The sequence below is a fragment of the Mastomys coucha genome, unplaced genomic scaffold (assembly GCF_008632895.1).
Source record: "Mastomys coucha isolate ucsf_1 unplaced genomic scaffold, UCSF_Mcou_1 pScaffold4, whole genome shotgun sequence".
Lineage (NCBI taxonomy): Eukaryota > Metazoa > Chordata > Mammalia > Rodentia > Muridae > Mastomys > Mastomys coucha.
The window spans coordinates 34,949,704-34,962,667 of record NW_022196910.1 but is presented as its reverse complement, the minus strand read 5'-3'; the positions used below and the strand labels follow the sequence as shown (position 1 = coordinate 34,962,667).

The 12,964-nt window shown below is 36.9% G+C and overlaps 1 protein-coding gene across 2 annotated transcripts in view; it reads left to right on the top strand.

Moving 5' to 3' along the window:
* Positions 1-12,964, top strand: part of Otogl (otogelin like) — a 149,978-nt gene that overhangs the window by 90,290 nt on the left and 46,724 nt on the right. For both annotated transcript variants that reach the window (XM_031349232.1, XM_031349231.1), the window contains exons 30-34: positions 2,960-3,116; positions 4,004-4,030; positions 7,808-7,975; positions 9,641-9,919; positions 12,411-12,528. In XM_031349232.1, the coding sequence (XP_031205092.1) occupies positions 2,960-3,116; positions 4,004-4,030; positions 7,808-7,975; positions 9,641-9,919; positions 12,411-12,528 (749 nt within the window). The remainder of the gene's footprint in view (positions 1-2,959; positions 3,117-4,003; positions 4,031-7,807; positions 7,976-9,640; positions 9,920-12,410; positions 12,529-12,964) is intronic.

Genomic DNA, 12,964 nt, shown 5'->3' with positions numbered 1-12,964 from the left:
ATGGTTAGGAGACCTTTGTTGGTGTTTTTTTGTATAAGCAACACATTTAGTTGACTGCTTTTCCTCCTTATCCCATCTTGTCTGCAAATGATCATTGTAATTCATTCTAGCTGATGAAATACAATATGCTCACAGCATTTTGTAAATATTTGTAAATTATAAAGGAAATAGATGTTTATCTGTCATCAGAGAGCATTTCAAGTGGGCATTCTATGTAAGTATAATTTAACAGGCTCCCTGGAGGCATATTTAAAATAGTACTAGGAGCTATTCTGAGAATATAACTTAAATATCTAACCTCCTTCCTCACATGATAATTTTGGGTCCTGGTAGAAGTTGTGAAAGTAACTTAATAAAGTAAGTTAATAAAGATTTTTTTCTTCTTTCATATAATACATCCTGATCACAGCCTCTTCTCCCTCCACTCTTTTCAGCTCTTCTCACAACTCCTCTCTTCCAAATCCACTCCACCTGCTGTTTCTCTTCATAAAAGAGCAGCCCTCCCAACAATATTAATAGAATGTGGATAACAAGATGCAATAAGACTAGGTACAAACCCTCATATCCAGGCTGGACAAGGCAACCCAGTAGGAGGAAAAGAGTCTCAAGAGCCAGTGAAAGAGTCAGAGACATCTGATTCCCACTGTCAGGAGTCTTACAAACACCCTTAAGGCCAAGCAACACTCTATGTTGTATGCCCCCTGTTTTCTCAAAGGAGGCACCTATACAGTTTTTGAGTTGTATGCCAGGTCCCCTGCTTATTTTTCTATAAACACTATTTTTACTTGAAAGAACAAATAATAGAAACATCATAGTCATTGAGACAAGATTATTTGGCAGATACTTTTTTGAGAAGAGGAGACTAACTCTGTGGCTTCATCCAATGGAAAATACCCAATGGTTGTTCTTAAAATTATTTAAACTTTTTGAAGAGAAAAGTAGAATTTTGCAGAATTGGCTTGGCTCAAAACTGTAGACATAAACATTTTGTTATACTTTTTTGAAAATACAGGTAATGATATAAAATAAGTGTGGCCTGTTGCTTTTACATTAATTAAATGTATTAACATTTAGAAGATCTGTGTACACTATGCAGTTTTCAAATAAGCAAGAGTAATACTATGGAATCACATAGGAGCCAAAGATTATTTTGAAGGCAAATTCAACTTAAAGGGTTTAGGCCAGTGAAGTACAGGTTTCTTTGGTGTGGTTTCAAACATCAAATTAAACATTGTCTTTATGGATAGCAATGTGGTGGTTGTTAAAAATTAAAATGAGAAGTGCTATATAACCCAGCCATACCACATCTGGCTATTATGAAGAATCCATATCTCATTACAGAGATACATTCACATCCCAGCTTATTCATGTTGTCTTCACAACAGCAAGTGGATGCATAACGAAAATGTGGTTCACATACACATTGAGTTTTACCCAGCTGTAAAGAAAGATGAAAGTAGATGGAGCTATACTGTACTAAACACAGACCCAGAAAGGAAAGCAAACAAACAAATAACAACAAGAACACATCTATAGATCTTAGCCTATAATATATACATATTTATATATTAACAGATATAAAAGGATGAAGTCTAAAATATAGGAAACAAACCAAGGAGGTAATTACTAGGTGGTGAGAAAGGATAGGGAGTGAGAAAAAGAACACCTGGGACATAAAAGAAGCAAAGAGTTTGTTTCCTGGGGTTATGTGTGTGTGTGGGTCAGAGAAAGTGGGGATGGGGCAAGTGAAGAAAATGGGGAAAAGGAGAATACTAAGACAGTGTTCAAAACTCTTACAATGTTATTTAATGCATTACATCCTACTTTTAAAAATAATAAAAGAAGAAAGCCACAGTTCTTGGCTATAGTGTAAAAGAATAATATCACTGTTATCCCAAAAGATCTTAAGCACTACTGTCTTTCTAATTCCATGTACATGGAGACCTTTCTTCATCTTAACCAAGACCAAGCCACAGTGAAAATAGTACAGCCATGGATGGCAAAGCAGTTGTGTGCTTCAGAAAGATGTTATAAGACATTTTCAAAATGGTGAAACACTGCACTCTCCTTGCTGACTCAATTTTGCTCAATCGATACATAACTTACGTTAACACGTGAAAGGTTTATAATTTTGACTTTAAACACCTTGGTTGTAAGCAGTATGTGATAACTCTGTCATAACACCAAAATCTTTTAGGAATTTTAAGGGAGTCCAAGACTGCTTGTTTCGTTAAGAGAACATGGATAGAGTAGAATCCAGTTTATTGAAGGGGCCCCATTTTGAGATTTTAATGCTTCTTAGGGAAGCAGTTCCTTGACACACAATATGGTGTCCATTCTGGACCCAAGCCATAGACTTTTAAGGGTCCTCTCCCTGCTGCTGCTTGAAAAATTAACCCGTGCATTGGCACACAATCTAAAACACAAATTACTGACACAAAACTTCTTCTTTTATGACACATTGTCAACACTCTATCTAATTTCATCAGTGATTTAACAAGGGCAATGCAAAGCAAGTAATTAGGTGGCTATCAGACATTTAAAGTACTCTGCCCATAGCCACTCACACACCACCAGCATATTGCCATTTAGGAGACTAAGAAAGCAAAGAAAAACATGGAACATTTAGAAACATAGCGAGCTCCTTTAACACATGGGAATTATGCCAACAATGATTCAATGCAGCACTGCGCTTTTAAAATTCTGAAATCCGCTCTAGGGCAGATGCCAAAAGAGATCTGCTATTGTTGTTTTGCTAGTTCTTTGAGGTAGATTTTCTGAGTAACTCCATTTTCTTTGGCAACATGGTGGGTCAAGACAAGAAGGACTATAAAGATGGAGTTATTATGCTGATGACACCCATTGTGAGAAATGTGTGCAGTTACTCTTCTCTCAGAAGTTTGAATTTAGTCACACTTGGTGTTTACTGAGATGATAATGCCCTTCTTTTTACTTCCAGATCGACGTTACCTCTTTTGCCAAAAACTGTCATGAAGATACATGTAACTGTAACCTGGGCGGGGACTGTGAATGCCTATGTACCAGTGTGGCTGCATATGCTTACAAATGCTGCCAAGAAGGGGTCCCTATTCACTGGAGGTCACCCACCGTCTGTGGTGGGTACCCTGCATAGGACATCATTAAGTGGATAGGTTTTAAGAAGATCCAAATTAATTGCCATTTTATTGGGGAATAATGCCTTGAAACTCAGGGAACCGTAATTAGTTTTAGTTGTCTAAATTTCAGTCTTTTGACAATCGCAAATTATCATATGTCAAAGAGAAAAATGTTTTAAGTTTTCTGTTGTGTTTGACTACCATTCTTGCAACTTTTGAAATATAAATTGCATACCTCCTTACAGAAAATTGTTGATGATTCCAATCCTCTAATACCTGTGAGGTTTCATTCTTATGATAATAAAGAGGTTCTTTTTGAAACTCATCTTGACTTCCTTTCAGATGTGATCATTTTATTTACTTATGTGGGTGGTTAGTCATCTGAGGAACATATCATAATTTTGACAGTTTCTGTGATTGGCTTCCAAAGTGCCAAGCATCTGTCTACCTTTAAAATAACGGCATGAAACCTATTTCATTGAGACACTTTATCTCAAAAAATGCCCTTTGAGCAAGACCTCGTTGGCTACAGTTGTATCTTGGCACCTGAGCAGCTGACACAGGAAGATCACTCTGAGTTAAAGCTGGCCCTGGGTGTAAATGAGACTCTTTTAAAAACATCAGCTATACAAACACACACACACACACACACACACACACACACACACACACACACACGAACACACTCATATATGTGTATGTGTTCTCTTTTTCTCTCTCTTTCCCACACATGCAATCACCTTTGTTCATAGGAGGTCTCTGAGTAATGATGCCATCCTCTGTTATTTTATGTAGCTATTAATAATTGCATATCCCTGTGTTGTGCATAGCCAGATAAGTAATATTTAGTTTATATGCAATTTAATACTTACTTTTCTTTCTTTTAGCTCTTGACTGTGAATATTATAATCAAGGTACGTGACTCCTTAATGAATTTTACTGCAGTATTACATTATATCTTATTCAGATAAAACTTTTTGAACAATTTATACCGTGAATAAAACACAAATTAGTCCAGGAACTGAATGACAAAGTTAGAAAAGCTTTTTCTCTACAATTGATCTAATTTTCTGAGGATTGGCATTAAAATTTATTTTCTAAAAATAAATGTGTAATTCAAGTTATTTGTTCTTAAAGGGTCTTCTAAAGTACATTTGCAGTGACACAAGTAAATGAGCAGTTAATTTTTAAATACTAAAGTATAGCAAAGGCATAGCATATTTACACAAAGTCATAGAAATGGAGGAAATGTGATGCTTTACAGAAGTTGGGGAGGAAGAGAAATAAAAAAGGACAGATATTGATCAAAGAATAGAAAGATTTACTTTGATAGACTAAATTCTGGTGATCAATACACCTTAATACATATAACTATGAACCTTCTTCAAAAGTTTTAAGACTTTCACAATTTTAAATGGGTAAGTTTTTATATCTGTGGCAAGGGTGGTGTTCTTATATGTGAATGCACAATTGACTGATAAGATCAGACTAATTGGCGAGTGTATCATCTCAATGCTAACCTATCCATGATGAGAACATTTAAAATCCTTTCCTCTAGCTATTCAGTAGTAAAAATATGACTTATTATTTATTACAACATGATTGAACATAAGAGATGTTAAGCTGAATAAAATAATCCAGGTGGAATGAAATTCTTTTTGCGTCCATTACCTGTGTTATTTGAAACAGATTCACAGGAATGAAGAAAAACCTAATGTTTAGTAGAGATTACAGAAGAGGATTCGCAAGGAGAGGGCAGATGCTAATCTAAGAATAGAAAGTTTTACTTTGATAGAATAGATCCTGGTGATCATTAAACACTATTATGGATACAGATAAATTTTATTATATTGTCGAAAACAAAGTAAAGTGAAGATGATTACATGGGAAATGCACTTTACTACTGTTGTAAAATACTTACATATTATCAAACTGGAAACTTAACACTATGGCTATCAAAGTCTTTTGCTTTAGCAAGCATCCAGACTTGTAGTGAAGCATCTGAGTGGACATTTTACACAAATGTGGAAAAAGGGCAATGAGGATCTCAGTACAAACGTCGGAAGGCAGCAGATGCAGGGCTTGTGTTTTCTGAAATGATACAATGAGAAAGACACAGTGACCGAGACCTAGTTCAGACAAGTGAACTGGTCTGGACACGTGACATCTTGTCAGTGCCTGGGGAACTCCAGACTGTGATAGAGGATAATGGTTGTAGGAAATGAGGGCCAGCAATCCATCTAAGCTAGAGAGGTAGCTAGCGGCTGAGATTATATAAAGAAACCTCAATAACTTCAAAGACATGGAGGTGATTAAGAAATAAAAGGGAGGATACTTGTGCTTGTTCTCTTATAGAAATCAAAGGTTGAATAAAAGTCAACACTAGCAAAACACTTATGACAAAAGAAAATCTGACCAAAGGTATAATTTTGTACAGAATTTTTATCACAGAAGCAGAAATGTACACACACACACACACACACACACACACACACACACAGGAAAAGGAGAAGGGAAAGCTAGATAGCAGAAGAAAGAGACAAACGAATAGGGAAAGACACACAAAAAGAGTCAGAGAGCCAGAGGGGTGGGGCACAGGAAAAGAGATAGGAAGAGCAAGGAGAGACAGAGAGATGGGATTGAGTTCATCAATATTCTGAGCTTCACAATTAAAAATGTAATTGATTGAGTAATAATAGCAACAGTATAATAAGAGTAGCTCCTATTAACATTTTATTTAAGAGGAAATTAAGACATGAAGAAATTAAATAACTTTGCCTAAGGCACTTATCATAAATGTGATCAACTAGGATTTATAAGCAAGCACCTAGGACTTTGGAGGCAGTGAGCTTGAAGTCTGTGTGGTTGAGAATCCTGTGCATAAGGAGGTGCCTTGGTGACTTCCTCATTTAAACCTGTACTCGCCCACAGCTCTGCTTCAGGTCCTTCCCTGGGCTTTCTGGCCTGTTGTCTTCAGATCACTGAAGTCAGGGCACCCTGAGTCCCTACCACATTGCTTCTGTTGAGTGGGCCACGATTGTGGTGGTCTTTTTTCTATTGTGTTACAGAATTCTCAAACCACTTTCTTTGGTTCCACTTATGATGGCATATGTACAGTATCAGAAGGTGAACCCAGGGAGGAGACACTGTTAGGTTTGGAGGGGTAGGCAGGGAATTGACTTTCTATGGTTCAAGTGATAGGGAAAAGTGCCACAGTGGCAGGAGAAAGAGTTTATCACAGTAGAAACAGGTGGCTGAAGATTATGGAATTGTAGAGGTTGCTGGTAGAAATTATTTAAAAAACCAACCACAACATTGTTTTAAGTGACTTTTTTCAATTTGTTTACTCTAAATGATCTCACAGCAATTATAAACTATTGTGGCTTCTCCAGACATTTAGAAGTGAACTCTCTCTCCCTTGTTTATTTCCTATATGTCAGAAAATATGTTGTAGAGATAGTTCCACTATTTAAAGAAAATATGGAAATAAATAAATTGTCAGAAGACAAAGATCAAAAATTGTAAAAGTTGTGACTGGGATTGTTTCAATAAGCCTTAGCATCAATACTGTATGTTAAGGTCCTCATGATTGTTGTATCTCATTTCTTAGAATGTAAAGGGAGTGGCATCATTATTACTGATGTGGACAAAGACTTATAGGATTACAATCAACATTGCTATATAATGAAGTTCAGAGTGATTTTATTAGATAAAAGTTTGACTATACTCAGTTATATTAAGGATGCTAATAGCACAGAAATTGGGTTGATGTCACATTAATCTTATTATCATAAAACTGTAATTAAAAGTATTAATTAACACAGTTATTATTTATATACTTATTTTTATGAGATGAGGTTTGCTGAAAAATTCCTCTGAGGAGTTTCAGGTCTGTGTTTAGGCATGTTGTTTTTACTTTATTGTAGGCTCATGTTACTAGTGAAAAATTAAAATTCCCCAAACAGTAAAATATTGTATATTGTGTATGCCTTTGGGTTCTATTTTTTAATGTGATGCAATTAGAAGAGCATCATAACGTGAGGCTATTAGTGCAGATAAATATCTTTACATTTTTATTTTATTTATAATCAGCATTTAGTATATGTCTGTGCCTGCATTTGTGCCTGTGTGTGTGCATGCATGCATATGTATGTGTGAGTACATGTGCATGTGTGTGCTGTATGTTATATCATGCATGTGGAAGTCAGGTTCTTTCTCCCACCATGGGGTCTAGAGATCAAACAAACTTAGGTCACTAGGCTGGGGCAGAAACCACTTTTATCTGATGAGCCATCTCATAGGCTCTAATACAGGGAGACTTCATGTTTTATATGGATTTCTATCCTTGGAGGTTAGACTGAAAGGTCATCTAGACAATTTTTTTCTTAGAGGTAAGAGAATTTGAAGAGCAAAAGATCAAGTCATTTTCCCACCCAGTTTTGTTTTATGTATAAAAATAATTCATGTATGGATGCATATACATATTTATATACATAAATGTATGTACTCATATCTATTTATATGGTTTATATAAATAAATATATTCTATGCTAAATTCTTTTCTTTTAAAAAAAAGTTGTTGATTTATCAGTGAACAAATTTTAAATGTCCAACATTTATAGAGTATCTTTATTTCTAAAAATGTAAAGTGCTATGCTAATTTATACTTATTTTACTTGTACCTCTGTCAGGGCTTGGGGAAGGACCATATATGCTGGCAAGTTATGGGCAAAGTGGCCTTGTTCTTGGTGCCAATATGACCAGTAGAAGCGTGTTCTCGTTGCCAAGAAGCAGTGATCGTGGTAATTTATTTTTTATCTTTATGATCACTCCTGGCCTTTTCAAAGAGAAGACATCCTGTAAGTATAATTGAAAATGCAAATTCAGTTTTTCAACTTACAGCTTTTCATTAACCATTCCCTAAGTATTAATTGGAGATTTCATATGCTATGACATTTTCTAAGTTCCCCCAAGGAATATTAAAACAAATTCTCAGCATACAAAATGGATCTTTTACATATAAAATAATTCACTTATCTATTGGAATTGTTATGTTAGAACTGCAGGTGTTTGATGGAGTCTTTTTGGTATTAAGTTACTCACTGATTAAGTGTTTATGGTATTAACCATAGAACTTAATTTGAAAATATTTAAAAGACTGTTCATTCTTAACATTTAAAGGGTTTTAATAGACAGTTAAAGTGAATACGAAGAATTTGATTTGGTGTCCAATGAGTATGGGTCGTACACATCAGAGTGTAGACAATAATGACAGTATTTTGTCCTTAGTACATCTCCTTTGTTCTGGTCTCAGTGTCCTTAGTTCCTTACACCTGCCTTCACTTACTGGCTTGTATCAGCAAATTATATCCCAGGCTTGTACCTGCATGGCACCTGTTCTTACTGGTGGGTATGGCCCTTCTGGCCTGTGGTGGCAGGCTACATTTTCAATGAAGTCTACCTAGAACCATATACAGCTTCTTCTACAAGCCCTAAATTCTAAATTAATGAATATGATAGTATGCTCTTTTTTGTCCTGGAAATTGAACTCTCTTAAGTTCTGGAAATCTGAAGTTTTAATTTATATTAGTTGTAACTGATTTTCTTTGTGTGAAAAATTATTTGATTTTATTTTGCATCTTTGGCTTCTCAACCATATTTGTCAGTTTTAAGGACAAAATAACCATCCTTGGTAACATTGCATTTGATAGATTTCATGAATTTTATGATTCATAGTAACTATTGTTCTTAAAAGATGCAAATACTGTTTTTTCCAAAAATCAGCACAATATTTTAATGAAATGGTTTATAACATGAATCATATAGATATGAGGCACAATTTCAAAGCAAATTAACAACATACAATCATACATATCCAATGCTTTGTAAAGTCTGATTATTCATTAACCATTTTTGTCAGCTTTTGAGAAATATACAGAACTGTTGTGTATATAATATTTTCTCAATGTTGTAAAATTCCTTATGAGAATGATTTTTTCCTAAAGATAACACTGATGTGAAGAACAGATAGTTACACACTTAAATTAGGATGCTTTTCTGTTTTCCCGTTCTTTTCTATCACAGGTTAGTGGATTATAGGTTTTATATGTGAACATATTATAGCCTATGAATATACATATCAATTATTTTTTTCCCTTTCCAAGGGCACAATAGGTAAATTAAAAACCAGAACTTGCCAGAGATTAGTTCATTGTTATCCATTGCATTTGGGAAGCAGGAGTGGGTGGGTTAGTGAGCAGGGGAATGGGGGGGTAAGATGGGGGGTTTTCGGAGGGGAAATGAGAAAAGGGGATAAAATTTGACATGTAAATAAAGAAAATTTCTAATAAAAAATTTAAAAAGAAAAGAAAAAAGAAATCTTTCAATTCATGTCCAATGTGCCTGAGATCTTGCATGGCAAGATGTTTGACTGTTTTCAACCTTGTGAATGTATATTGTAAGGCCCTTGCCTGTGCTTTGTCTTCCTCTGAGGCCCTAAGTCATTAAGACCCTCTGTTTTACAGCACTGGCTCTTGTTTCCTTGGAATCTGCTGAAAGGCCGAATTACTTTCTCTACGTCCATGACAATGACACTCTTGGCTTGCTGCTGTGGCGGGAAAACTCGGAATTTCGTCAGAGAGCAACGTTTTTCCACCACCAAGGCCTCTGGATTCCTGGTTACAGTGCATTCGAATTATACAGCAAGAAAGGCTACTTCATCGTTTTTATGGATTCTAGTGTCAAAGCTTCAAAATACGATGATTCAGAAGAATTCAAGCAGTCGAGTAGCTTCAGCATAGAAGGTGTGCTTCCTGAGAGTTCCAAGGAGGAGCACAACTTCTCATGCTGTGGAGACCATGTGAGGTGCTAGCGTTAGGTACTCGAGTTTATGTGCAGGCCATGTGAGATGCTAACGTTAGGTACTCGAGTCTATGTGCAGGCCATGTGAGGTGCTAGCGTTAGGTACTTGAGTCTATGTGCAGGCCATGTGAGGTGCTAGTGTTAGGTACTCGAGTCTATGAGCAGGCCATGTGAGATGCTAACGTTAGGTATCTGAGTCTATGTGCAGGCCATGTGAGATGCTAATGTTAGGTACTCGAGTCTATGTGCAGGCCATGTGAGGTGCTAGCGTTAGGTACTCGAGTCTATGTGCAGGCCATATGAGATGCTAATGTTAGGTATCTGAGTCTATGTGCAGGTCATATATTACTAATAGTATTTATTGGGTTTTTGCATCAGAACCCAGTCACTCACATCTCATGAAATGGTCTAGTATTTGTATCTACTATTTTTTTTCACATGAAAAACTTTATATCAATCTGATTCATAGACTCAAAGAAAGCATATTTATCACTGTCTTCTGAATCCAAGAGTGACTGGATTGATTGACATCTGGGAAGTTCTTTAGTTTCAGAGAAGCTCAATCTGATTTCTAAAAAAAGAGCCTTTGTGGTCTACCACTGAGGAGATCTACATGTCAGAAAGCAATCCTCTCTCTGTACAGCTGAGGTCCTGCTCTGTTTTCAAAACGTAGCAGCTTGATTTCTGTCTGAAGTCTCCCAAACACTGCTTTGTTTTAGCTGATCCCCTGAAGAAGATCAATACTGCTAATCATTTGCCCTCTCTACTGTGCATGGACTTCTGGAAAGGTCTTTAATGAGTGGATTTCGGAAAGCCCAAATTGTACTTTAAAAGTATTCTATAGCATACATCCCTGGGTTCAAAGGTTTTAAGTCTGGCAGGAGTTTTGTATAAATGCAAGTGACTGTGTTACTCTAGCAAGGGACCCAAAGCAGGACTGCAGGAGCCCCTGTTGGTTTCAGCACATTTTATGTCCAATGAGACAGAAAGGGTCAGGACAAGGAGCTTCATCATTCTCCTATAGATGCTGGGAATCCACAGAGGCTTAGGATTCACAGTGAGCTAGTGTCCCTTACTCCCAGCTCCCCTGCTCAGGGTAACAGATCAGAGTAGGTGGTGCTCCAGACGCCTTCCGCAGAGGGAAGAGGACTCTGGGTTCCACTGACATCTCTAAGCACAGACTTCTCAGGATACCTTGGCTTAGGGAGGCAGGCCCAGGTTCATCTCAACAGTTTCCCTTTGGAATTGCATAGCATATTCCTAAGACATTCTTCAATGGAAGAAGCCCAAGTGGGGCTCTAATAGTTGGGCATAGCCAAGGCCATCTGGGGACATTTCTTCTCCCTCTAGGCTCTTGAGAGAAAGAGAAATACTGACATGCCTTTATAACACTTTGTAGAGTGCTGTGCTTATTTTAATTGATTTTATGTAAAGTTGAACTTAATAAGCTCCCATTTCCCCTTTAATCCAGATGTCTGCTGTACTAGAGTCAGATCTAGAAATCCCACTCATGCTAAAGTGAAGGATGGTCAGTGGCATCAAATGAGATATGGAGCATTAGAGGCTTCATCCACTGGGAGACTCTAGTGGTCTCTTCTGGTCTTAAAGCCAGTCCTCTTTTAGGATTCAGGAAGCTGGTACTCCAGCTGAGCTCTGCATACACAAGCAATCTTTCTCAAACAGCCCATTTCCTTGTCACATTTTAGAATTAAAGTTTTTATGGGAGAAGATTCAAGGTACAGGTTTAAATGATCTGTTATGTACAGGTAAATCTGAGTTGTTCCAGAAAGACTTCTCTACGATGTGGGAAAGATATTGCCAGAGTTTCTAGGGAAAAAGTCTTTAAGCAAAGGATCTTCTAGAATTACAGACATTTATCTTTCAATCATGCTGATTTATACTTTTGCATTCAAGCAATACTTACCATGTCCAAGACAATGTGCTAGGTTTTGTAGGAAGGACAAGGGTGAAATATTTTTCATCTCAAGAATTTTGCTCTTGGGATTTTTTTATTCCATTTTCCTTATCGATTGGGGGCTGGCACGATGCTTGAATATTATAATGAAGAGACATTTCATTTTATATTACCAGTAGTGCTTCCTCAACAGAGTTGTGCAAGGATAAAACAGAATAAAATAATGTTCTTAAAAGTATACTTCTTAACTACTATGATGGGAAAACCAGTGAAAGTGTCACTAAATGTAAGAGACAGGAAAGCATTAAAATCTTTGGTGGCTAGAGAGTCATTCAACATGAGCACCAGATCTTCTGGTCTCAGGGAACTCTAATGCTTTTACCCGACAGCCTCATCAGTTATAGAATACTATGGCGAAAGAGGAGTCAAACATCATAGTGGTTCATGTCTGAAGTTATTAATTTTCAAAATCTGTGTTCCTCAATGTGCATAATCCTAACTTCCTCTTATTGTCTCAGAAATCCAGGCAGTGGTACCTTACAGGAGGATGTGTGAGTGGAGATATGAACCTTGTGCTACTCCGTGTTTTAAAACATGCAGTGATCCAGATGCCCTAACCTGTACATTCCTTCCACCGTAAGTAACACCAGCCAGAAGCCTGCACATTCCAGTAGCAACAGATTCTGTTCCGGGTGATTTTGAGTTTAGTTGAAAAGGAGAAAAACAAGTCCAACATTTTTCTGTTCCACATGCTAATCTATGGGTTGATTTAATTTTAAATAGAAATTGAAGATCCATATTATATGTGAGTAATTCTGCTTGCTGCTAAATTGTATTATGAAAACAATAGGCAAATGCCTAATCTCATGTGGCCTACAGATGGGTTGAAGCAGAAAATAACTAAAAGTATACCTATAGAATATGTTCTATTGTTAGATAGTGCTGTGTGTTATAGAGAACATAAGGGTAGGAGGAAGAAGAAAGAGGTTCAGGAGGGAGGGAGGGAGGGTGGGAGGAAGTGAGGGAGAGAGAGAGGGGGAGGTAGAGAGAGACAGAGAGAGGGGGGAAGGGG